The 26204-nt window shown below is 43.8% G+C and overlaps 1 protein-coding gene across 1 annotated transcript in view; it reads left to right on the top strand.

The window, feature by feature from the left end:
- LOC131285724 (optomotor-blind protein) overlaps positions 1 to 26204 on the top strand; it is a 125312-nt gene that overhangs the window by 55214 nt on the left and 43894 nt on the right. The window contains exon 4 of the mRNA XM_058314581.1: positions 19324 to 19347. Within this exon, the coding sequence (XP_058170564.1) occupies positions 19324 to 19347 (24 nt within the window). The remainder of the gene's footprint in view (positions 1 to 19323; positions 19348 to 26204) is intronic.

Genomic DNA, 26204 nt, shown 5'->3' with positions numbered 1-26204 from the left:
TACCTTTCTAACATATGTCGAGTTAAAGTGCACAGGTTTTATTTAAATTCTATCCAAAAACAAGTGAATTCCTGAATATCTTGTGTCGAAATCGGAGACGTACTGTTAATTGTCACATTCATGATTTTATGGCGTTTGGATGTAGTCAAAATTGCTACTATCTCCAAAAACTATTCATTAAACTAGTTCCCTTTTTTGTACAAAATAACCAATTCGTATTTTTCATTTGCTACTGTTCTTTGTTTCTAGGTATTAAATGGTTTTCCCTAAATCTGTTAAGTCTTCTGTAAGCACAAGCTATATCCTTTCTTACTTTGTGTAATTTGATGTTCTAAGGAATAGTTACTCTATCCAAATGGAAATGAAATCATAAGAGATCTGTTTATCAAGTTTATTGAGATAATACGATAATACCTCTTTGCCTGTTAAACAAGAATTTTGAAGGAAAAATCAATTTTTAGACCCTGTTCGAGTACATTTTCGAAGGTGTTGAATTCTAGAGGCTTTTTTAAGCTTTCATGTACTTGCAGCGTTCAATGACAGGCTGAACAACACTCAGCTGTTAGTAGGAAACTAATCCCCTGCCAAGAGCAGGTTTTAAAGTACTTCTTGCGACGCGTTTAAAAGTCGCTCGATTGCATCTCCTCCGAGGGGTGCGAAATGGCTGGTGTTGGCACCGATTGCTATGGGCGACACTTTGGCACGTATTTAGAGTGTGCAGGCTGCATTCGCGTGGAAAGCGTGTCAATGAGTTTTCCGTCCATCATCATGGAGCAGGCGCGCTTACAGTCTTTCGGAGGAAAGAAAAAAAATCCGAAAAGGTAGAAAGAAGGTTTGGTGCGTCGTTCATGCCAGGTTGGAAGTAATAAGCCACCTTAAGGCAGACCTTGCCGGTCGAGACCGGGCGATGGCTTCCGATTCCGATTGCGAACCCACTTGAAGCTTGCTCATAAGTCTTGCCCCGGTCGGCCTCCGGAGGTGTGTACGGAATTTCAAATCGATTTCTGTGGCGCGTCACGAACGAGCACGAGCGTCTTCGCGTGAGGGAAGGCACGAGCCGGGAAGGGTGGTGGTGAATACGAAAACAAAAACAATACGAAAAGTGCACCTTTTGTGCACCAGCGCTACGGGAAAAAAGCAAATGGGAAGCATAACTCCATGTCGTGTCGCATCTTGTCGGATTCGGACGGTGGCATGCGCACGGGGACGCATTGCTGTGGGTCAAATTGCATCGCTTCAAGGGTGTGAGGGGCAAAACATGCACACAACCACACACACACACGCACATAATCATGAAGACCGACTACACCCAATGTTCCGAAACGCGACGCAATGCCGCGACATGCTCATAAATGTTTATCGGACGCTAACCCTCTCTTCTCTTCCGAATGCTTGACCCTAGTCCACAACTTTGAACGTGTGTGTCCCGTGTCTGAGGCCGCAAAAAGTCCTTCAAACGTCTACGCCCTTACGAAAGCAAAAAAACATTGTTTCTTGGAACTTATGTTCCTTCCTTTTTAGCTTCGAAATTAAATTCGCAAATATGCTCCCTTTGGTAAAATAACCTTTTACTTTATCAACCACGTGTTGCTACCCTTTTGCGCAAGCACCTTTTCATCCATCGTAGATTACGATACTTGTTTTACAGTCAATAGCATAATCTGACTACGTTGGAATTGCCAAATTTGAGATCAAATTATACAAAAGAATCTCGCACGGATAAGTCACGATTTGGCGCAGGGAAACATTTTCCCCAATCGAATGATTTATCGCTGAAAACGAGCGCCACAGTTAAACGCATACCTTCTAATCACCTTGCGACGATCTGCTCGCTTTTGTTCGTTGCCATATTGAACGGAACAATTGAACGCTTCGGCTATCGTTTTGCCAAAGCGGAAGGGGATTTACACGGGAAAATTCGGTTTGGCGAAGGCAAGAAAATGGTCCACAAAGATACCTTGGTTCTGAAGCTGGTAGGATGGACCCCTGCCGTGCCATGATGCCATGCCGACGATGGTCCATGGAGTGTTGTATAGCGGCGCATCTTTGGGTGGTCTGTTTGGTCATGAAGAGTAAAATATGGATTATTGAAACACTGCAAAGGTTTATTCTTTTTAGGAAGAAAATAGGAAAAAGCAAACAGAAGAAAGTAAAAAGAGTTTTAGAGAAAAATTGATCCTAAACATAAAGATTAATGTAGAATTGAGAAAGTTCTTTCTAATTTAAAGAAATATTTCATATTTACTAAACAAACCAACACAGTTTATCAATTTTTAAACTCTGAAACTTCTCAAAATATTGAATACCTCTATTTTATTCAATTTAATACCTTTCATAATAAATTCTCTTCTTGCCTACGATTTCTTGCAATTGCTTGGTTCAATTTATCTCACTTTATTTGTTCTACTCTATTATTTCGCAATTAGTTTTGCTTATTTATGTTTGTGCTTTATACATCTTAAGTTTTTTGAGGAAGATTTTTCTATTCTGCACAAAACATGACTTTCCAATCCTTCATCAACATATTATATTTTTCTCCGTGTCGTACACTTGTAAGGTGTGTTTTCAAAATTTCGCATAACTCAAAACGCTCCACTGTGCAACGATCATTTTCCGCCATTTGGTAAACCTAACGCTTTGAGTGAATTAATATTCTCCCCCTGCTGAAAGGATATCGTGTCTTCCTCACGACACATCGGAGCCTCCTTTCAACAGTTGTTCCCAAAAAAAGCGTTTTTTGTTTTGCTTGTTTCTTGTGCCACACACATCGCCGATTAGTGGCCGAGTCCGGTCGACAAGCGTTTGCTTTGGAGGCACGGCATTAAATATGCACGGAGCAGTACGTCCGCGTCAAACTGTGCGATTAATTAATACACCAAAAACCGAATCATCATCATTCGGGCTCGGGCAAACGGCGTCGACGGCAACGATGATGATGGCACACAAATCCGAACACATCAGACCGAGCGTTAGACATTCCCACTCATTCCCACCCCCCGGCCGCGTAAGTCGATCGAGGAATGAGGGAAAACAAAAACACAATCCCAAACCCGTGACAGATCGAAATGGAGCTGAAAGCACCAGAAACGGACAGAAAATTTCACAAAAAAGAACAGAAATAAAGAAAGATAAGCTACCCTTCGAATTGATCTCTCTATTTCGACCAAGCCCACACATGAGCCGGGCGGAATAGAAAATTGAAAATCATTTCGTTTTGGCTACCGCACTAGAACCGAACGGTTTTGCCGTCTGTGAATTCTGAACCCGATGTGTCTTGGTCTACGCCGGTAAACTCTGGTGGTATCCAACACGATGACCGAGACGCGAGTGTTGAGGGGGGGACTGAGAAACGAAAGCAAAAAACAATGGACCTCCCACAAATAGTCCCGGCTAATCCACCCGGAATCCACCGCAGATGGGGTGGTGGGGATTTTCTCTTGGCCTTTTCATCCTTAAGAAACAAAAGGGGAGAAAATAAAACTCCACCGACATCTTTGTGCGCTTATATTAGTTTATGATAATTAATTCCACGGTCTGGCTGACTCCTGTTTTTTTTGGTGTGTTTGCTTGTTTATGTTTTTTTTTCTTTTCTCTCGCCGACTGAAACCTTGGGCGTTTTATTAGTTTTCCTCTTTGGATGGTTGTATTTTATCTTCCTTATTTCTGTCCGCCCCAACTTGGGGTTACAAAAGAAGGAAAGAAATAAGTTTTCTCGTATATGAAGAAAATACTTTCTTAACAGAATAGTGGTAACTCCCGAGAAGACTTAGTTTAAGTCTTAAAATGTGTCTGATGTGAGTATATGAAAACTTTCTACAGGACGCTTCAACTGGTAGCGTTGGAATTAGTTTGATTCGTCAACGAACTTATCGTACAACCATTTGTCACCGATTTTGGGTTGATTTATTTCCCTCACGGCTATAAAACTATTTCAAGTATGTTGAACAAACAAAACATTAAAAAGTAAAGGGCGGAATGGTACACCTTCGCGACCGAAACATCAAGTCAATACCGAGCGAAAACCAACAACCCGAAAAAAACCCCCGACGCATGACGCAGCACTTGCACTCCCGAGCACGAAAAAAAAGGCCAACAGTGGACATCAGTTTAGGCCGAAACGAGGCATTCAATTAATTAGCCATAAAATGTAATCTAATCAAAATCTCATAAATCATTCTTTATAGGCATTCTACGCCCTCTTTCTTTGTTAGCGAAGCGCGAGCGCGCGTCCATCAGGGGTTTTGAGGGGTTTTCTTGGAAAATAGTTCGAAATAGTTTTCGTTTTATTCGTATCGAACACTGTCTGTCTCGAAAACGGGAACAGACGGCGGGGGTCGGGGTTCGGTCGTCATGAGGGTGTCAGGGTTAGATCCTAGTTTCCTACCAGTCACCATTGGCTCCAACCTGTTGTAAATTTGTATCACTTGAAGGAGTTCAAACGAGCGCGCAATCAAAGAAATAGACAAAATAGTCTAAAAACATTTACTTCATTTGAAGTTACCTCCAGTTAACAGTTGTTTGAAAAGCGAATTAAGCTAAGACCTTCTTTGTTATTTGAGCCATAATTCAATTGTTTCGGATCAGCCTGAAACCGTTCTTCGGGGCTAATACATTTGTTTGTCGATGATGACCTACCCTTGTGCCAGATGTCCGGCGAAGAATAGGGCGAACGGTTCGAACAGAAAGGTGCTTCCATCATTATTAATGGAATAATAACAACAACCAAACACGTCAACGCTGGTCCGGGGATACTTTTTTATGGCATATTAACGGCCGGTGGTTTGTTTTCTTCCCATCCGAGACCCATTCCCGGAGTGTCCGAAGGCCCAAAAACGCATCTTCTCCTCGGTGTGTGTGTCTCACCTTTTTTTCCTCTTGCTTCCAAACCCGATTTGGGCTTCGAAACTGTAGGCCCTTCCACTGCCGCCGGCTATTGCTTCCAGAGATTATTTATGATCCCTCCGCGAGGTCCGATGACCCGGGCCCCGGGGAAAAACGTAACGTTTTGTTAAACCATATAATTACATGTTTGTTTATTCTTGCCTCGTTCCCATCACCTCGCGCACCCGGGTCCGTCCTTGGCTCCTCGGGGGTACGGAAAGATTAGGGTCCGTGTTACAATGTAAGACACACGCCGGGAACCTTGGCCGGCGCCTAGCCGGCCCATGATCGAGTGGCTTAACCTCGTCGTTTCGGGAAAACCCGATGATATCGGTTATGATCGAAGATGATCGGTCGCCCCCGGAGTCCCGAGGTAGGGGGTCTTCACTTTCTTTCGCTTCCATCGCCTGACCACCGGGCCGGAGAAAAGGGCGGGAAGGAACTGAAGGAAAGGATTACCGGTAATCAAGTCATGACGGCCTGGACAGGAAATGTGTCACAGGGCCGATGATCGATGATGGATGCGCTCCCGGTCGTGCGGTAATGGTGGGAACGGATTTCTTGAAAACATTTGTCAATGTGATAATTGGTAGCTTGGGAGTTGAGTCGGGTTTGGTTGGCGCCAGGGGGACAAGTTTAGACCAAAAAGCTCCAACTTTCTAGCAGAGAATACTAAATACTGCGTACTAAAAATGTAAGAATAATTATCATCTTCCAAAATTATGAAGACACGTTTATCTAATGTCTACGGATTATTGAAATACAACAACCATAAGATAAGACTACGACGAATATTGGGTTTAATAATTTATTTATTTGCTTACAAAATAGTTTATTTTTAAATGTTCTTTAAAATAGCACTTCTGAAGGATTTAAAACCTTCATTAGATAAAAATGCAAAAGCTCAAGTAAGAACCATACATTACCGAGGACATTATGCTTTTTCTTTTGAACTTGTAAGAAATAAAATGCCACGTTATAAAAATCAAATGGTTTGAGGTAACCATATCGTTAAACTTTGCCATGCCATGTTATTACGCTAAAATACTCTTCTTGTAATGGCTGCTCTTGAATTGAATTGTATTAATGTTAAATTTGAAGGTACCAGTATTATTTTTGATTGCTAGCTGTCATTAGTTCTAAAAAGTTTTTGTCCCTTATTAAATGAAAAAGCAACATAAACATTATAGTAATATTTAATATCAATTCTTTGGGAACCTTAGTTTTTACTTAGCCTTGAAAACTAGTAGGTTTGATAAATGTTTTAAACTAATTTTATTAAAAAAGATTGTACTAAAAACTACTAAAAACAAATGTGCTAAACCGCGCACCCAAAAGTGGGTGATAGCAGCAATTAGTTCAAAAAAGTTGTTATCCCATAAATAAATGAAGATGCAACATAAAAACTATAGTAATATTGAATACAGGTGTTTTGGGAAGCTAAGACTTTGCTAGACTTTTGAAAACCGTCGGTTTATCAAATGTTATTAATAAATTTTATTAAAAAAGTTTGATCTAAAAAAGTGTCTTAAGAACGCTTGGCAGTCAACGTGTTAAAGAAAAAGAAAATTGTAGAATAAATCCTTTTTCAAATTGTAATACGTTTATAAAATGAGTTACCTTCTCTTTAATTATTTTTATTACGTCCATTTTATATTATGTTCAAATATTTATCTGAATAATATTTTAAAGCTTCTACGCTTTTTCTTTAACATAAAAGAAGCTCTTAGTAAACTAGTGATTCGAGAAAAAAATAATAGAAGCAATGACAAACGATGATTTCCCACTTTACTTGGTGGTATTTCTCGAAGGACCTACACCACGCCGACCAACGACTCCACATTCGAGGCGTGCAAGATGTCTCCTGCAGACATCGTACGCCATCGCGAGCGAAGGAAATAAGGAGAACCGCTTGGGACTGATGGTTGTGGTGACATTTCCACCCACGAATGCATCCTCACCATTTCGCCATCGTGTGTGCGAGTGTGCATTTTGTGTTGGAGCCACACTGATGAAGGCGGGCGCCAGCGTGGAATGCTGCTCGCCAACATCAAACTCAACGACTCAGACCGACCGACAGACAGACAGACAGACGGACGGACGAACCAACTAGCAGCATCGATCGCAACAAATCGGGCCCGATTCTGGTCCGCTAGTGGGACATTTTGTGGAAAAATGTCAGCGGGACATCAACGCGATTGGTGCTCCCAAATGCGCGTTCCACCAACGCCCGTCCGTTTCTTGCGAATCATTGAAATACTTCTACCTTCTGGAAGAAGTGAGCGAGATTGAGGGAAAAAATCAACGAGTATCGGAGGGATAACCAAACCAAGCAGATCACAAAAATGAGTCTGCCGAGCGAGTGGTGGTAGAAAAACCCAGGAAAGATAAAGAAAACACGCATCGCTACGCAACGGCGGACAGATATCAACGACAAGATCAGATCAATATCAGAAGGAACGAACTGCGTTAGGAGTGGATGATTGTGAAGGAGATTGATGCTATATACCTTTTATACCTCGGCTCGAGTGCTCGAGAAGACTTGAGTTTGATTGTCCTCGAAGGCGAAGACATGGCGGGAGCAAGGACGGGGATGGGGGGCTCCTATTACTTGTCCTTCCCCCGTTCGGATCTTGGCGTTCGATTGAGTTTTCGATCTATTCGGAAGAAAAAAGAGAATTCCCAAACGCCAGACCGAAAACCCATCGGGATCCGAATGTGGCGCGAGCGAGCGCGGTCTGGCGTTTGCATTCCTTCCGACGTCGCCTTCGATCGAAGGGAGAACCCTTCCACCTCCAGTCTATCATTTCCCCTCCGCCACCACCATCTTTCCATTCCATTGTGCGACGACGACGAGATTGGAACGAAAAAAAGCTAAAGACGGGAATCATTCCAAATGTCAGCCAAGCTGTCGATCATCGGCCCCCACAAACGTCCACCCCGAGGGGGAGAGGACAGGCATGAGAGACGTCCGTCAAACGCGAACGCGAAGTGCTTCGAAGTTTGACATAATAAAATGCTTGTTTCCCGCAAAAACCCGCACGCTTCTCGGCTTTTCTCGCCGTCCCGGACGCCGTTTGGCGCACCGGGGACATTCTTCCGGCATCCTTATCGATCCTTTCTCCCAAAACCGCGATGCCTTTGGGCCCGTTTGGCTTTAGTTTGTGCTGACAAAAATCATCCACCTCCTTTGCCGCTTCCGAACTTTGAAAGGGGGAAAAAGGTTCTGGAATTCGTAAATAAAAACCTCACATTGCGCGCGTTCTATTTCGGCGGGCCAAGGATGCGCCGGAGACAAAAAAAAAACATGGTTGAAAATCAGAAAACAAAACAACTTGACATGTGTTTGAGAAGCTGGATAACCAAACAAACAAACAAAAAAAAAAAAAAGCGGGGGGGAATAAATTGGAACTTATGCTGGCGTCCGACATGGATCGACATTAGGAATTAGATTTTCGGCCCAATGCAAGAATGATGGATGGAAAAACAAAGCATCCAATTTTTGGGAGAAATAATAAAACAAGAAGCTTAAAGGGATTGAAACAAAGGCGGGGACACAATCGGGGAAAAGCAGCGCGAAAGGGAGAGTGTCTTGCGGTGAATGTTCAACCGGCGGGAACCCTCGAAGAAATCGATGGCAATAACAACGACGACGACAGTGAAACATAATTTGATATGATGTCGGACGACCTTAAATCATTTTCAAGCATCTGCCCACCGTCACCCCGAACCCACTTTGTGTCCCGCCCTGATGAAGCGATCGGAAAAGTTGACACCGAACCGGGCGGGGAGAAAGACGGGAGCACTCTTTCGTATTTTTTTTGTTTCGGGGACAATTGGATCGGAACGGCTTCAACCCCGACTGCGTCCAATTGAGCTGAAATTGAATAATTGATCAAAAAACACAGACAAAACGAGAGATGGCCGTTGGGATGGGGGTAGGGGCGGTAACTCGTTGAAACTTTTCGGCAACTTGATTTCACTTGATTCGCTTCAATGCGGGTGGTGGATGGGTTTTGTTTCGCCTCGGACCGATGTCTGCTTGAAGTTGCGCAGCGGGCAGCGGGTCTTAGTGCTGCCTACTAGCGACATATTTCTTCCACGTAGTCTGCGTAAGAAAAAGGGTGCGCCTGGAGCATGGGACAAATCAGAGAGTCGCCTCAATTGAGAGTGGTGCAGAATTTTTAGCAATCGGGCTTGATTTTGCACACACGCCAAGTGTGGGAAATGGCTGCGGGTATCCAAACCGGAGTTCCTAGTGTTTTGGACCGTTACGGTCTATACCAGTACCAAATCGAATTAACACACACTTTTGTGAATTGCCCATTAGTTACTCGATTTAAAACGTCTTAGCAATGCTTAAACACTCTTTTTTTTTATTTTATGTTTTCTTATACTTTAATTTTCCATTTCATAATTTTATGTTCTGTTTTACTTCCACTCCAAAATTAAGGAAATTTAGTTACACCAAAATATATCTTTAATCTCCAAATCCCTATTCTATTGACAAAATAAATAGTACACAATTTAATTACTGATACCTTCATCACACACAATTGCATTTGACAGAATTTGTAAGAAATATAAAAAGAAACTTCTGGAAATGAAACCAATGAGCAAACTCATGATCTTCAGTAAAAAGTTCGACCATCCAACAACAAAATGTAAATTTGAAAACTGAAGCATACTGATGAAAATTGAAAGAAGTACACCAAGAAAGATTCTTTCAATTTCTTATCTCTAAAACAATTTACATTAAAAACTAAATTATCGATATGCCAATGCCAAATCGTTTTAAATCTTTTTTCTCTTTGGAGTAACTATCAAATTAGGTTTTAATTTCACATCTGCTCACGTATAAAAATTAGAATTTTGGTATGAAAAAAAAAACAATTTTGGTATGAACTTAATTTGCAGATATTAAGCAACACTCAAAAAAAGTAGCAATCATCTCCTTAAGAAAACCTTGTCCACCAAGCGTTGATAGTTCATTCTAATTAAATATTAAAGATATTTTTATGTTACTTCTTATGGTTAAAGCTCTTCAAAGTCGAAAATTCCATTGTCTCAGAAATAAAGCAACCTATACATGAAGTTAAAATAATTGCTTGTAGTAGAACCTAAATCATTCTTAATGCAACCAACTCAGGTTGTGGTTTTATACTTTCATAAAGCGAGCTGAATGTTTAATTCCTGTATTTCAGCGAGGCGGCGTCAAATGAATTCCATAAAGCTGAATCCATTTTACGACCCCCGGTGTCCGGTCTAGTTAAAACCTGTTCGCGAAATGCAACCACTCGGCGTCGGTTTTCGTGTCGGTTGGTTTCCTTTTTGCCTCTTGCTTTTCGTACTCCAAGTCAACTCAACGAACGTGTACGAAACTGATAAATGATCAAGTGGAAAATGCTAAAACGAGACGACTAGCGCTGGGAGAGAATAATGATTCTGAAATCAAAATGCAGTGGGTGGCACTCCTTCTTGGTCGTGTGTTTTTGTATGCTGTTTTGCTTGTTCTTCGATCCTGTTCTTTACGTTCTGTCCTTATCCTTGTTTTATGGGAAGGCTGAGAAGGAATAGAAAGGATAGTTCTACCACGCTGTACTTCCACTACTTGCCCTCCAAACTATTCAAAAAGCTCTTTTTCCACAATGCTACGACCTTCCCCCCTCGTGAATTCCTCTGTCTCGTCCCTTTTTCGTTCCGTCTCGTAAAGCTGCCCATTTTATTCGCGGTGGTCTATCGGAAGCGATCGGAACGGGCGGACCAGTCCAGAACCGCGTGCGCAGACGGCGCCCAAGAATCACAATGGCGACGGTCTGGCGATCGGGAGGAAAACTGTTCCCCGTTCGCCCCCTCCCTCCATCCGATGGCCGGCGGAAAAGCGTGACCAATTTATCCACCACCGGCATCTCGGGGCACGATTCGTAATCATTTAAATACGCGAAAAACCCCGCTCGGTATGACGACGATGACCACCCTCGCCGTCACCGCCACCGTTCTTCCTGCCAAGGACACGGTGCAGGCACTGGATGGCACAGGATGATGCTTGCAAAGCCCCTTCAGTTCATTGCATCTTGCTGAACCCGGCCGAGTCGGAACGCCATCCACGTCCCGAAGGTCTCGCTCTCAAGCGCTTTATCGTCGCCGATCGTCTGGCGTCGGGCTGCAGCGTGGTGGCCACGACCAGCTCTCCGTGGAATCCCTTGGATCGTCTTTCCAGCCTTACGCGGGAGGAGTTAACCGGCCGTTTCCATCCCAGAGGTGGTCCCATGTTGAATGCTGCCGGACCAAGATTAATCCACCAGAGCTGGTCCGCTAAGAATGGATGGCACCAACGATCGGATTCATGAACCCATCCTGTTCACTCTCGACTTCGGTTGTTTCCTTTTATGCTCCTTTTTCTTCCGTGGTTGTTGAGGGTACCCAATCCTCAAAAGAAAATGGATGGGAAAATCGGAAGAAACGGGCAAAAACAAATAATTCATAAATAATTGTAAACTGCCTTCTGGCGCCCCGTTTCCGAGGTGGACTTTTCTTATTGTTTCTACGTTTCTCAAGTACGTTGGGAATCTTTCCTTACAGGTATTTTTGTGACAATACTATCCCATCTTGAATACGATTAAAATTATATGATCCACAGTGCATATTTTAAGGACACAAGGTGCCTTTTGGCATTTCTTTTCTTTCAAACCTTTTCTCACCCCATCCATCGATCAAGTAGTGTGTAGAAAAATAAACTGAACCGCCGTTGTTAACAAGAACCAATCATCACCACCGTTGCGAATCGTTATCGCACCATCTCGGAATCTGACAACTTGAAAGCGCGTGTGGTTTTGTGGTTTTATGAATTTATTGCCCAGCAATCCCATCCTGGCAGCCATTTTTTTGAGCTTATGTGTGCTTCGGAATCGTCTTGGGTGGGCTCCAAGCACCAAACAAACACACACACAAACACGAGGGTGACTTAGTGATGAAGCACTAATGCCGAACACAAATCGATTGTCACTAACCTCCAAACCGGATCGACATAATTTTTGGATTAGGTTTTCGGGATGATCGTTTGGCCTTTTTCTCTCTTCGTTTCGTTTTTTAGTTGTGTATTTTGTTTGATTTGTAAATAAACTTGCCTTTTTATTTTTCTTACTGACTGTTTTTTTACAGTTTTCCTTTTGTTGTGTTGGAGTTACTTTCCGTTGATTAATTTTAATAAAAACTGCAGCTAATTGTTTTAAACAGAAGAATGGGCATAAGAAAAATATGGAAAGGAGTTAACAAAGAACAAAAAAACAAAAGACATACAAATGGCGAACGGAAGGAACGCTCACACCTGTCTGTGGGACCGTGGGCCACCAAATACGTTAATCGATGGCGCCTCACGATGGCGCCTGACTAACGCGAGACATTACAACCGGCCCTCTCCTTTCCCCAGACTTTCTGTGTGGGTCTTTCCCCCCTCCCCTTTGCGTTAAATACATCTTTAGCCTCAACGGTTTCGCCACGATTCGCAACGCGCTCTGGAGTGGAGAAAGAGAGAAAGAGATCCGAAGGGAAAAGAAAACAAAAACCACAGAGAACGGCCAAATTGGACAGCTTAAACAAACAAACTCTCCTTCCGCGCCGGATGATGATGGGGCAGCGCGCAAAGGCCACGTTTCCTTACGTCACGCAAGCCCCATTTCCAGTGGGTTTCCTCCCTACGGTTGAGTCCCCGGGCTATTTGGCACGACCGAAGGTGAACCGACACGCGGGAAAGAAGTAAAACCCGACCGGAATAGAAGCGACTCGCGAGCCCCTCGAGCCAATATGAAAGCTTGGTGCTCCAACGATCTTCCACCATAACGATAATTATCAATTATTTATGATTTGTGTGCCTCTCCTCGCAGGATTCGCGCACGGTCATTTCGTCCTTAAGGAGACTCCTTGGAGCGTGAACCCTCGGATCCGTCCAGCCAGATGCGTCCAAACGGATGATTATCTCGTTATCGAGACCGGAGGGAGTTTTGGGGATGGGAAAAGAATCTAAATCAAATCGAAACGAATTGCATACGAACAGACATCATTGTCGTTAGATAATGCAAGCAATCGGAGGAAAAAGTGTGGGAAAAATATACAACGCTACGAAGACGAGAGTACAATGGAGTAGGTAACTTTTCGTTAGACAATCTCTTTAAAATCGGAATCACAAACTCATCTCATTTTGAAAGGTTTCTGACATTTTTCCTACCCATATTTGGTCCCTGTTTATTAAATGAAATAATTTCCACGCCATTGGAAAGAAAAATTATGATCGATTACGATTTTTCACTTTCCACCTTCTACAGAAGTGTAATCAAGATAGACACTTACCTTAGGAAACGAAAGGCTTCATTGCAAGACGAGAAAAAACACCAAACTCGCACCTAATTGACTGTGAACTATTCCGTGCACCTTTTTTCACTCCCACCACCCTCACCCCACCCCTCATCCTATCTCCTGGGAGTTTGAAGCTTATCGTTAGCAGAAACACCATCCGCAACGGGTCGTGGTGTTAGTCCGACCGCCTCCAACTCAACAGCCAGCGGGGAGGGTGGAAAGGGAGAGCCTGTCGCCATTAATATGCTTCACCTAATGTGCCTTTATTCATCATCATAATCCGATATCGTGGGGCTCTCGGTTGGGAACATCACGGACGACGGCGACCACGACTACCGCAAACCCGGCGGACGAGGTTGAGAAAAAAGCGGCTAGATAAGATGGCCGGGCATGCGCTGTTTTGCTTTGTTTCTCGGGCCATAATTTATGCGATGAATTATATTGCTCAACAACCGGCCCCCTGGCTGGCCGGTGGTGTGTGGCGATAGCGGTGGCGAAGGAGTTTGTTCGACATCGGGAAAACATTATCTTTACGCCGTGTTAAGTTTTCCGATCGGGCGCATTCGATCGGGGATCGCACTGGAAGCTAATGTTTCTATTAGCTAATCGGGCAAAGCAGTTTGTTATGCTAAGAAAAACGATTTCGATCAAACTCGTTTGTTTTTCGTTCAGCGGTTTTTTGATATTGTTTTTACAATGAGAACTTTTACAAGTCAGTTTGTTAACACCATTTTCATCCAGCTGTTCAACCAATGTTATAACCATTATTCTACATGTTTCTTTGTCACAAAAGATGAACCAATTCTAATTCTTTGTTTTTTGTCTTCTCTCTTTTCTTTACTTGCAGGTAAGTGTTCAGCTTTCACCATTATTGATTTACTACTCGCGCTAACATGTAATGAAGTAACGTAACATTTACATAAAATATATTTATATAAAATCATTTTCACAAAATGAAAAAGGAGCAAGAGAATTTCCGCACGTATGTTAACATGTAAAAAGGTAGTATTTACAGGACGACGATGAAATTCAAAGATCGTTTTCTTTTCCTGTTAAGTCACTTTTTGCTTTTGGGTGTCATTTCGATCGCCGCAGTTTTTCATTCTGCGGGGGAGGAAATAGTGCCGGATTTGACAAGAATCTGCATGACGCCATGGTCCTAGACTGACGAGCCACAAAAGAGAGGGAACGAGAAGCACAAAAAAAAAGTCCTCATCTAGAGCAGAAGTAACTCTTTAAAAGGGAATATCAACGAAGGAAAATGTGAATATAAACAAGCGGCCTACCAAGTTGGTCAGGCAAAAATGCAAAAAAAACAGAGGCAAAAAGAATACGAACAACCCTCCTCACAGGTTCCCTCCCCTCTCCCCCTCTCTCGTGCGGGGTCGCTTAACGTGCGCATTCTGCAAACATTTTCGGGTCCAACGGGCGCCACATTATTTATGTTGATTTCTTCGATATAGGACAGTTTTGTAGCATCGTTCCGTCCGTAGCCCGGGTTTCTCGGGTAAGTCTTTATTCTCTCTCTCTCACTCTTTCTCTCTGTTTGTGCCAGTGTGTGTGTGTATGTATGCGTGCATATAACCGTTTTCGCTTCCTTTCGTGAAAAATTATAAATATTTCTTTTTCCTGCTTCGTTCGTGGTGGTTTCTTTTTGATCGGTCTGCCCTTTTTTTCTGGCGCGGAGGTTCGTCGCTCGTGCATGCGTTGGAGTCTTTCGTCTTTCGAGCGGACCGGGGCGCCCGGGGTCGGAACCGAGCTGATTAAATCGCGCTACCCCCAGCGTATTTGTTTACGCGACCCCCGGCCAGGTTCCCCGGTGAGGATGTTCGCCACAACACAAGCCCGGGAAGGGTCCGCGAGGAGAGGTGAGCGAGGGCGAACCTGTCGCCACACGATGCTGATGCTGGACGCTGGACCTTGGATTGCTGGCGACAGGACGACATCACCTACAATGGCCTTGTTTTTGGGGCGACGGGCGTGTGAAAACCCGAGTGCACATGCAAATTGCGGAGGCACAAAATAATGACCCGTTGGGAAAACATGCTGAAAAGAGGGGGAAGGGGGTCAGGGTCCCTCGATCAGGGGACGCTTGTGCATCGATCTTCGAGATTTTCGGTTCCGTTCTCAGGTCAGATTCTGATTTTCTTTATTCGTTTGGAACAAGGAAAACCTCAAACCGTTCCATCGAGTTTAGCGAAGTGAATATTGATGAACATTTTGAATCAATAACGGTTCATTCGAAATCGAGAGGAGACGCAAAAACCCCAAAAACCTGATTGAAACCACCTCAACGTGGGGTTTGGGTAAAAGATGGGACAAAATGTTGAATTCAAATTGAAAAGATTTTTTCCCCAAAACCGAAGAGCTTTCCCGTTTAATATCTCGCACACACCTTGGGATGAAACAACGGAGGGAAAAACGTAAAGATAAAGAATGAGTAAATGTTTCGATGACACCGAAGTGGTTAATAAAAATCTCCAATCCCGTTCGCCACACGGACGATTAACGTACGGGGGAAAGAAAGACCAAACCCACACAAAGAAGGTAATTTTAATTACTCCATTCGGAACGGATTCTCCGCTCGCCGTGGATTATTGGAGTCGGGGACGCGTCCTTTGCAGCGCGCGGAACCGATGACATGGGGCGACATTTTCTACATTTCTCTTCGCACGATCGCGAGCCTCCGGAGGGTCGACCGGAGGTCGATTTTTCTGATCCCACCCGATGATCCTGGGATCCAGCTTCCTTCCATTTGGGGTACGATTTGGTTGTTTCCTCTTCCATGCAACACCGATCGCCGGGGCTTGATTTCTGCATATTAATTGCCGATAATGAGGACAATCCCAGCTGAGACCACCCCGCAGCAAGCCGAGGACCGGGACCTCGCCGGGGGAAATCGATTAATAAACACGAAAGGAAAAGGGAAAAGCTAATGAGCTCATGTGGTCGGTTGAAGATTTTTGTACCCCTCGCTTTATTGAACTATTCCGGGGCCGATCAACGAAATCTCGTTCGCGGTTCCAACACCTGCCCGAAGGCCCGAAGGCGTACGAAAAATGGCCACGGACCTCCCGGTTCGAACAAACCCGTGCCTTTCGGATGCACCCGCTTCGAAACCCCTCGCATTTTTCCGTTTATCTCGCGCGGGGCGAGCATTGAATGGGCAGTGACAAATCGTGTCGTTCGTTTCGGTTTCAACCGACAGCCAAGCGTCTTGCCTCGTTCCGTTCGGTGGCATCTTCATTAAAATGGGTAAAATGCCCACCACCGCAAAACCGGGCGGAGGGTCCCAGATAACGAGATACCGAGATGGGAAAGGTGGAGTGGTGAAATGAGATGCATCAACGCGCCGAGTTCGAGTGTTCTCAAGATAAATGTATAAAGGAAAAAAACAACCCGGAGATAATTGAAGCGAGATGTCTTTGTTACTGCGGGGGAAGGAATGCACTCCGTTTGGATTTCCACTTCAGCTTTGCTTCTTCCACAAGTGTCGAGTGGTTTGAACCGATGATCAAAGGAATTAAGGAGAATCATCGTTTCTTGCTTACGCATTGATTAAGGAGTCATTTACATTAATCTATAACGATGGCGTATGAATAATTGTTCGTCACATTGAAAGCAACCAATTAAAGTGGATAATAGACTACAACAAAATTTGTACAACTTTGTGGCTTATCTCATTCAAAAGTAAAATGGGTTATTATGATGTATATCTTCTATGGAAGTCGGATTAATTCGTTCTTGTTAAAATAATTTGTCAAAAACTGGTCTCGATTTATGATGCAGTATTTGATATAAGTTTGAAAGCCCAAATTTCCTGGCTTTTTTTTTATTATAAAATACACAAAACATTTAACGTTATTTCTTGGAACCAAATTTATTCCATTTCTGGGAGATTACTGCTTATTTTTGTGACACTGACCATCTTGTTCTTAGTCATAACTTCCGTACATTCGCTAAAATACATGTATTTTCCAAGGTTGGGTCAATCTTAAAATCTTTGCATTTAAATTAATGGGCACTTGATTCTGTTTTATACGTCATGGTAGTTTCAAACTGAATTAATTGAAAAATTAGACTTATATGAGTATAGAATACAATTACAAAGAAACAATGTGTTCTCCAATCATAATAAAGTGTGACTATAAGTAAATTGATGTTTTCCTTGGTTCAATTTACTGATGGTCACACTTTAAATGGCTTATTCATTCTTTTTTATAATGTTTTGCATGCTAGATACATACATAACATAAAAAGGGTGTAGACTTCAGCAATTAGATCTATTATTTTAAATAAATTATACAAGAAAACAGTACTTCTGTACTTTCAGTATCTAAAAACTGATCGTCTACTGAACAGTCCGATTTGTCGCCTGAGTTATTCTCCTGCTTTGAACTGTTTATCGTTCATTTCAGGATAAGGTACAGGAGTTTTATAAGCACTCTTTTTGCTACGAGCCTCGTATATTGTTGTCTTGTTTAATTATATTGTTTTTAAGCTTACCATTGCAAGAACTACATAGTTGCTCAGTAAAAAATTTCTACATTGTAATTCCCCCACAAAAACCACTCCTCCAACTCTCCTGCTGCGCCCTGGCTACCGTTGATGGAAACATCCGCGCTAGATAAATTACTCCAGCCCGGGGCCAGATCGCGTCCCGACAAGCGAAAATATTTGTAGCCGGCGTTACCGTTTGGCCACGAATGTCGCGTCCCGCCCGTTGGTTCGGTTTTGTTTTGCTCATCATTTTGCCCCTCCCGTTTCGCCCTTATCTTCGCCGCCACCACTCCACGCGATCTGCGACAAAAACCGCGGCCGAAACCGAGCCGGCCGAATGTCGATCGAAAAGATACTACCGGGGGAAGCAGCGACACGATAAAAGGCAAGGTAAAAGGGCCCGCCGAAAATCGGGCGCATAAATTGAATTCCGACTGTCGGATTTGGCGTGCAAACGATATGTTTTCCCTTTTAGTTGGCTTGCTTTCTTCCCCTTTTGGTCGCCACTTCTAGACGCCATCGTCAGAACAAATCACCATCGAGGACGAAGCCGGGCGGTTTGGTTTTCGCCTGAGCAGCAGCAGACCGGCAAAAACCACCCCGATTCCGCAGGGGTGGGGCGCTGGGGTGGGAAGCTGATCGGGGTGGAAGAAAATAATGAGATGGCAGTGCAACGATGATCCGCTGAACGAGCAGCGGCGCTGAAACTCCGCTGGCAAGTGGAAACGAAAGGTATCAATAATAATGGCGCCATTTATTGATTTATGCTCGATTGTTGTCAGGATACGCACGGGGAAAGCGGACCAGGGGGGGATAAAAGGACGCGCAAAAGGGAGGCAGAATGGGTGAGAATGCGGGACGGACGAACCGTGGCTTGAAGGTTGTTAATATGTAGCGGTTGTTTTCTGCCTTTCCTCCTCCACGTCTCATTCCACGGCTTTTGACGTTGGGTCCTAATGTTAAGCAAATAAGCAAAACATCCTCACGAGCGTCTCGCGTCGCGTCCCGCGATCGTTGGTCATCCTAAAACAAAGTGCGGGGTTTTCTTTTTCCCCCCTCATTCTTTAAGCCCCCTTCTGCGCCGGCACACAAATCATAACGCTGGTTAGCAATATTTGTTTTCCGTGAAGTGGAGCGGCTATTTTTCATACTCCTCGGGTGGTCTTCGGGCGTTCGCGTAAAGGTGGCTTCCAACTCCTTTTCCCCGATGGGAAGAGTGGATGCTGGATGTTCCCAACGCAACCCATTTCGAGCCGTTCATTAGTAATTTGCTAAATGAAACATCCGCCAGCTTTGGACCAGAGTTCGGATGGAAAGTTTTCCCAAGCATTTCTATTTTTAAGAGCACTTTTTATCTATTAATTTGTACAACATTATCTCAATTAATATCGGAGATATGTTTATATTATATTGTCTACCCTTGGAATCCCCTTAATTCAGAAAAAATATATTCGGGAACCGCAAAACCCCAAAACCGACGACGATAACGACGACGGACGACCATGTCTCAAACCATATTTAGATTAAACACCTTCGTACCAGCTTCATTTACCAGTGTCATTAATACCCGTTTACTCTCTTATCTTCAAGGTTGGCGATGCCTCCACCGTGTGGGTATGTAACACAAATTTTTTGATTTCTTCCGCTATCTCATATGAACAATACGAATCGAAACCCCCAAAAAACAACCCTGGCCGGATGCAATCTGCGACTTGTTTGTTGCGCATTTTGGTGCCTGTGTGCGTTGACTTTGTGCAGATCGAGGTAATTTGGAGCTATTTCTAAGAGCCCACTCTTCCTATCTCTGTCTAGTTCTTCTATCTTCTATTGTATTTTCAAACTGTATCGAAGGCATTGGTTGCCCGGTTGGGATTTATTAGATGAACAAATCGCTGTTGCCAATTTTTACCGCATTTAATCCATTTCTTAAACTTAACCCTATCTAACACTTGGTATTCGGGTTGAATCAGGTATCGTGGTACTTGAAATTGAACAATATTGTATTTATATTTGTCTTTAAATTCCACTTGTGTCAGTTGAAATTTACCGGGAGGAAGTATTTTAACCCCGCCAGGTTCTTCTGCCACCTTCGGTGTCGTCTCCATGGCGCTCCGTCTTGTGTATGCCGGCGTGGATAATTAATGATAATAAACCAATCGGCGGCGGGAGGGAGGCCCACCCAACGAGCCGGGTAACTCCAACCTCCAATGGGGAAAACATAAACTCTCAGGCGAAGAAAAAGGAAATACCGCAAAGTGATTCTGCCGCCGGGTGATGGTAATGATTACTAGCAATCAATAAAAATGAATATCAATATTACTTTGCTCACTGCAACCCCCCCTCCACTAAAGCATCCCCCTTGAGATTTTGAACAGAGCTTTACTTGAAACGAAAAATGCCGCCACGCAGAAAAACGCCCGCTTTCGGGCCCGCGTGAGCGAAACATAAAACACGTAACACAAGGTTGGTTGGTTGGCAAGAAAACTGCACACAAGCAGCATCCCTACAGCCGTGTGGCCATCGGTGGCTTGGTGGCGAACAGCACGAGCTCGCACGACACGCGGGGAAAAGATTTATTTAAGCAAATAAAAAGCAAATACTCGGACCGCGTTGCAACTTAAAACGATATAAAATAAAGCGCTTAATCCTAACCATGCGTTGAGGAATGAAGGTGGATGTTGGCGAAGGGGGAAAATGGGAGGAAAAGATGAACAACTTCCGACAAAGTGGTGCTGTAACGAGTGAGTTTATTTTCATGTTACAAATCGTGCTACTGAATGTGCTCGAAAAGATCTATTTTGTTCATCAGAAGATATGGATTTTCTTTTAAAAATCTAATTGAAGGTGGCAGAATTAAAATTCGTAAATTTTTTGGAATTTAAAATAACTGTAATAATAAATAATTATTGAGATTCCACAACTTGTTTGTTGAAATATAATTCCCCATTCAGTAACTATTCTCCCACGTAACTAAAACTTAAAGAAATTGCTCATAGAAGACAAATAAATAGATGAATTTTAGACAAATCGATGAGTGTTAGAACCTGGAAGTGAAACAAAAATAGATAATTCGAATTATCGATTTTTATGTTTGATTGTTAGCCTATTTTTTCAGCCATGTAAAATAAAAATAAATGGTTGTAATTGTTAAATGCATAAAGACGTTTTAAGTACATGAAATTAGAACAGAATAATGAAATTTGAAAAAGTTCAATATAATTAAAAATTGCTTTAACTCCATTGATTGTGATACCCATTGACCTTAAGGATCAATAAGCGACGAGAACTCGCATTGAGGAGGCTCTAACATCTTCAAGCGCATGTTTCTCCGTGCGGTGTGGCTTTAAAGTGCTTGCATTTTGCTGCATCACATGCGTGTAGGCAGCACCAGAGGATTTCAGCTGCCTTTTTCACTCATTCTTCCTTTTCCCAGCTCCTACCAAAAGCTTCCCAAGGCACTTGCCTCCTCAAGCTCGATACGCTTTAAGAACCCGGCGCAGTTGGTGGGATTTGAGAGAAATATTTTACAGCTTTCCCGAAGAAAGATGAAGCACCCAGGATTGCAAACACATAGAGAGAGAGAGAGAGAGAGAGAGAGAGTAAGAGAGAGAGACAAAAAAACATAAAACATACATTTCCTTTTCGCATACTCCAATTCCATTAAATAAAATGTCCAATGGAGCACGATTTACCTTCCGCAGAGTTTTACATTGTGGAGACCCTTTGCTTGTTTTTTGTTGGGGAGCTTGTCGCCCGACTTACCCTCCTCTTTTCCTCGGTCCCCAGTTTGCTCTCGTTATTTTTTATTTTCACCTCTCGTTCGGACCGCCGCCGCCGCCGCCGGATATCGGTTCAGTTTGTCGCCCCGCGCGGAGGTCTTTGGATGTTAAAGAGCGGCGCTTGTAGCGAAGGAAGAGATCAAAGTCTTGATCCGACGCCAACGACGACCAAAGACGCACGACGGAACACGACGCCAACGATGACGCCGCTCGCGTAGGGCCGCCTTACGTTTGGTGTGTTTTTATTTTTGCAAACACCAAACACCGGCAACCGGCTCCAGTGTCGGCCGAAGGAGAGGACACACAGCACGGGGAGGGTGGGTTGCAGTGTTTAAACTGAATCAACATCCACATTTTACGATGCCGACCGTCTACGTCTGCTGCGGGGGGAGGGTGATTGGGGGCAGAAATCCGGGTGGAACGGGATCGTGTTCTTCTGTTGATCGTCTTGCGTTTGGGATCAACGGCGGAGGGCGAAACAGTTTAAGTTCCTTTTAAAAACCTTCGTTTGGGCGAAGTTTGTTATTGGTTCGAGGTTTGTCTTTAGTTCGATTTACTTTTTTGTTTCCCTTTTTTTTTACTGAAACATTCGGTGGTTGTTTCTCTTTCTCCATAAGCCCTTTCCGTTCAATATATCGTGTTACCGTTCGGTTCTGGTTGACCCGGTTCAAGCAAGTATCCTTTTGATTGAGGATAATTTTCCCGCTTTCTCACATTGATTAAATGCGGGACAAAATAATATACATACGGATTATTTGTTTCCATCGAATAAATTGATTGCAAAAATAATGATGATGGGGATGAGTTAATTATTATAAATTTACCAACATACACTATTCAATCTTGTTATCTAATCTTTAACAGCTTTACTTGTTACCTTGAGTGTAAGCTGCTGTTAATCTCTTTCTTACTGGAGCTTATTTTAAACTGCACAATGATTAATGATCACCTCAACGAATTGTTGAAACCTTAAGCAAATATAAACTAGGAGGAAGTGGAGTTGGTTCCGAGCAACATTGTGTTCACAGCCTTTTTCGTTCACGAAGGTCTCAACAAGAAAGCTGCAGCACAGAACGTTAAATATTATTAAATGTTGATCTAACTAACGAGCTGCCGCAATAAGCTAGCGTACGGTCTAACATAAACAAAATATATTACCGCTAATTAGCCGCCCGAAGGTGCTCAATAAACATCATCTTTACGGCCAACGGGAGCACACCGGCCGGCCAGTTCTCCCGAAGGAAGGAAACAAAACTGAAACATCTTAGCGTACCCTTCTCGCTCTCTTTCTTCGCTCCGGTTTTCGGTTCTCCCGTCCGTTCGTCGGGGGAACCATTTCGGATAAAATGTCGCTTCCGTTAGCCGGCGATCGAGCCGATCAACGGTATAGCATTACAAGGCGCACCTCCTCCTCCGTTAGAGGGGGCCTTCTCCCTCGCTCCCTCCCAGGGGCCTCCGTAATCTTGCAATATTAATCAGCAGCGAGAAACCTGAGACCCGGCCAGCGTGTGTGGGGCAGGTGACCGAAAGAAAAAACTCCGTACGCCGTCGTCCTTGGCCGCCGCCACCCGGTGGCCGAACGAGCCGATCGAATGTGACAGATAACGCTAGAAGCTCGAGGAAGGATAGGTTTTAATAGTTTCGGTTTTCTTTACCGTTTAGGGGTTTTTTTTCATTTGGTTAGGTAAGGAAACAACATAAGAACAAAATAAAAAAGGGAACCATAATAATGGTGTCACCTTAAAGTCAACCGGCGGAACCGTTATTAAATGAGCCGCGCACAAGCGCACTTAAGGCTACGGGTGTTTTTTTTTTTTCAACAAGTGGAAGGTACCCTGGACTTCCGTCAGTGTAAATTGAAGTAAATGGGCCATGTGTTTTAAATTTTTTAACCAGTTTTATCAAACGTCAGACAAATCGTTCAGCACCAAGCAGAGTTGAAATAAAACTAACACCTACACTTTTAAAAAATCAACCGACTCGAGTGTGTTTTAAAGGTAACCCTAAATCATGGAGCGATGCCTCACAAGCACTCGGAAAGGAATTCCATACACCTTAGTTTGTTTCTAATTAATTAGCGTGATTACCTTGTGAGATACAAGGCTTATCGTTGCCCATCGGTGGCGAAATATTTCACTCCAGTGTGTGAATTGTGACTCTGGAAGAAGACCGAAATAACTCTCCGTTTTGTCCGAACGAAAGATGACCGGCTTTACGATCGAGCTGTACCGCACTTCCTGCCGCGTCGGGCTGGACATGATTTTCACCCCGCGCTGGAAAGTCAATCGATCAATCGAAGTGAAGCGCCCCGGATGCCTTTAAAAAACCGGAGCAGAAACCGGTCGCCGGTTTAATGATCACATCATGATTAATTTCGGGCGAGCCGCGTATTTGGTTTCGAAACGTTTAGGAAACCCCGTGAGAAGACCTTGGCGCGGTGGCAGGAAATATGATAAATGAAATCGTGCATCGTTCGTTGTTGAAGACGAGGGTTGTGGAGGAGGGGGGAGAAGCGCGGGACGATTAGATGGCGCTAGCCACGGTGTAAGGCCCCGCCGTTGTTTGTGGGCTCTCAATTTCCCGCGAAGACGCGAAGAAAACGGGCCGCCAAAAGCAACAATGAGAAACGACGCGATCCTCGACGGGGTTCGTCGCTTGCTCGCCGTGCGCAAATCTTTCGTTCCCTTCGTTGCGGCGCACCGCGCGCTTTTTGAGCTCCTCTGTGGTCAAATACTGTACCGCGGCTCCCGTTTTTGTAACCGACCCGGGGCCCCGGCCGTTTTTTGTTTTATTCTCAGCTTATTCTCCCCTTCCCTTTTGTTTCCCAGACGGGCGGCACCCGTCGTTGGGGTCGAAATAAAATCCAAAATAATTGGTATCTAAACATATGTTAATACAAGCCACCCTGTCACCTGGTGACCCTCTCCCCTGGCGCTGGCGGCTGTACCGCGCGACGCGAACCGGCGCCATCCAGCGGCCTGGCGTCGTTCTGCCACCCGCTTCAGCCCCCTTTAGCAGCGATTTGTTACATACTCCATCCATCTCTCTCTCTCGCTTGTTCTCCATTTTTGGCTCTGTTGGGTCTTTGTGGAAACTGTGGACGATATCAGAGGACCTCCAAGGGTACCTCACCGTACTGCTCCGCACCCATTGTTGGTTAGCGATCGGTTTTACTTCATTTGGAATCGTTAGTAGGGCTCTATCTGCTCGATGATATCTGTATTTTTGTTTTATTTTATTTTACTTTTTTTCGTTCTGTCGATTTTTCCTTCTGCCCGTCCGGTTTCGTAGCGCATGATTTGTTCTTGCACGTACTCTGCGAGCTCCAGTTTCTCTTTCGATACCGACCCTTCAGATGATCGACCCGCTGACCAATAAGTTGTCCAATTGTTTCGAATCCTTTGGCTCCGAACCCAAACGGAACGGTTGGACCGAAAACGGTTTTGGCCTTTGCTTCTGGTGCTTCTTCTGCCTTTCCCGCATTCTCCCTTCGATTTTTCCTGCAGGGCGAATGCGAAATCATTGAAGATTAGTGGCGCTGGTGGCGCTTGCGCGGCTCGTTTAGGGCCCGACGCTCGTTCGCCGACCCGCGGCGGAAGCTGGACGTTGCTGCTGCCCGTTTTCCGCCGTGTTTATTTGTTTGTTTTGCGGCTTTTTTCCATCGAGGTTCGTTCCTTGCGGGCCCACCCGTCGGCCGACAACGTTAATGGGCCGCCAGCGTGGACGCCACGGGGTCGTTTGTTCTGTGGCGACTTCTCCGACTCAACACAACTCTGACTCACGTCTAGCTTCTGATTTGTGTTTTATGTTTCATTCGACTCTCACTCACTCCTCCCGTTTAATTATTTTATATCAAATTGGTGTAGTTTTAACGATTATTCCCGCTTAAATGCGGTTGCTGGCTTCAAAACGGTAGCCTTGTTCTGCATTTTATTTCGCGTCGGTGGTGCAGATGAAATGGTTCTCGAATTTATCGTTAAGTCCTCTTCATCTTTCCCGAAATTTGGCAATCTTTTTTTCTTTTAACACTCAACTGGGTGAGAAAAGTAAAGACAGAACTCGCCGGATGGATGATGCTGAAATACACGGCACGAACTCGCGATAAAAAAAACTTCTTCCCAGGAGAGTACCGCAGTGCGGATTAATTAGACTTTTAGAACGACCTTGTGAAACAGGAAACAGAAGCCCATAAAAAACCAAACATTCTAACTCACATGTTCCTGTTGCGATGGTTGTGAGAGATATAAAATCATTCCAAAGCCACCAAACCGGATGTACGAAGCTCCCACGGGATTGAAGACGCTACATAGAGTCGATTAAATTTTGCTTGTGTTATACTTCCTTTAAATATGAAATCCATTTTAGAAGAATTGTTGGTTTTTTGTATTTTCATAAGTCGTTTATAACTATGCCGTTAGATTAGCTAAACAAAATACAACATAAAAATGATTGCCTCAATCTAAAACAAATTACATCGATTGCATCCTTAGTCACCTATTTTCCTAGACTGTTTATATTTAGGAAAAACCCTAAACAATCACAATAAATCAAAAACTTTCTCTTTGGCTACTCATATTTAACCATCAGTTATCCTTAGTACAAGCAATCGATGAAAACGATTATCATCTCATCTCGGGGAGTTAAGGAAAGTAAAATAAAATGATGCAAGAAGTTCATCTTTGATGTCGGTTT

Source organism: Anopheles ziemanni, chromosome 3, assembly GCF_943734765.1.
Source record: "Anopheles ziemanni chromosome 3, idAnoZiCoDA_A2_x.2, whole genome shotgun sequence".
NCBI lineage: Eukaryota > Metazoa > Arthropoda > Insecta > Diptera > Culicidae > Anopheles > Anopheles ziemanni.
Note: the sequence above shows the minus strand (reverse complement) of the source record. Positions and strands in the feature narration are given on the sequence as shown.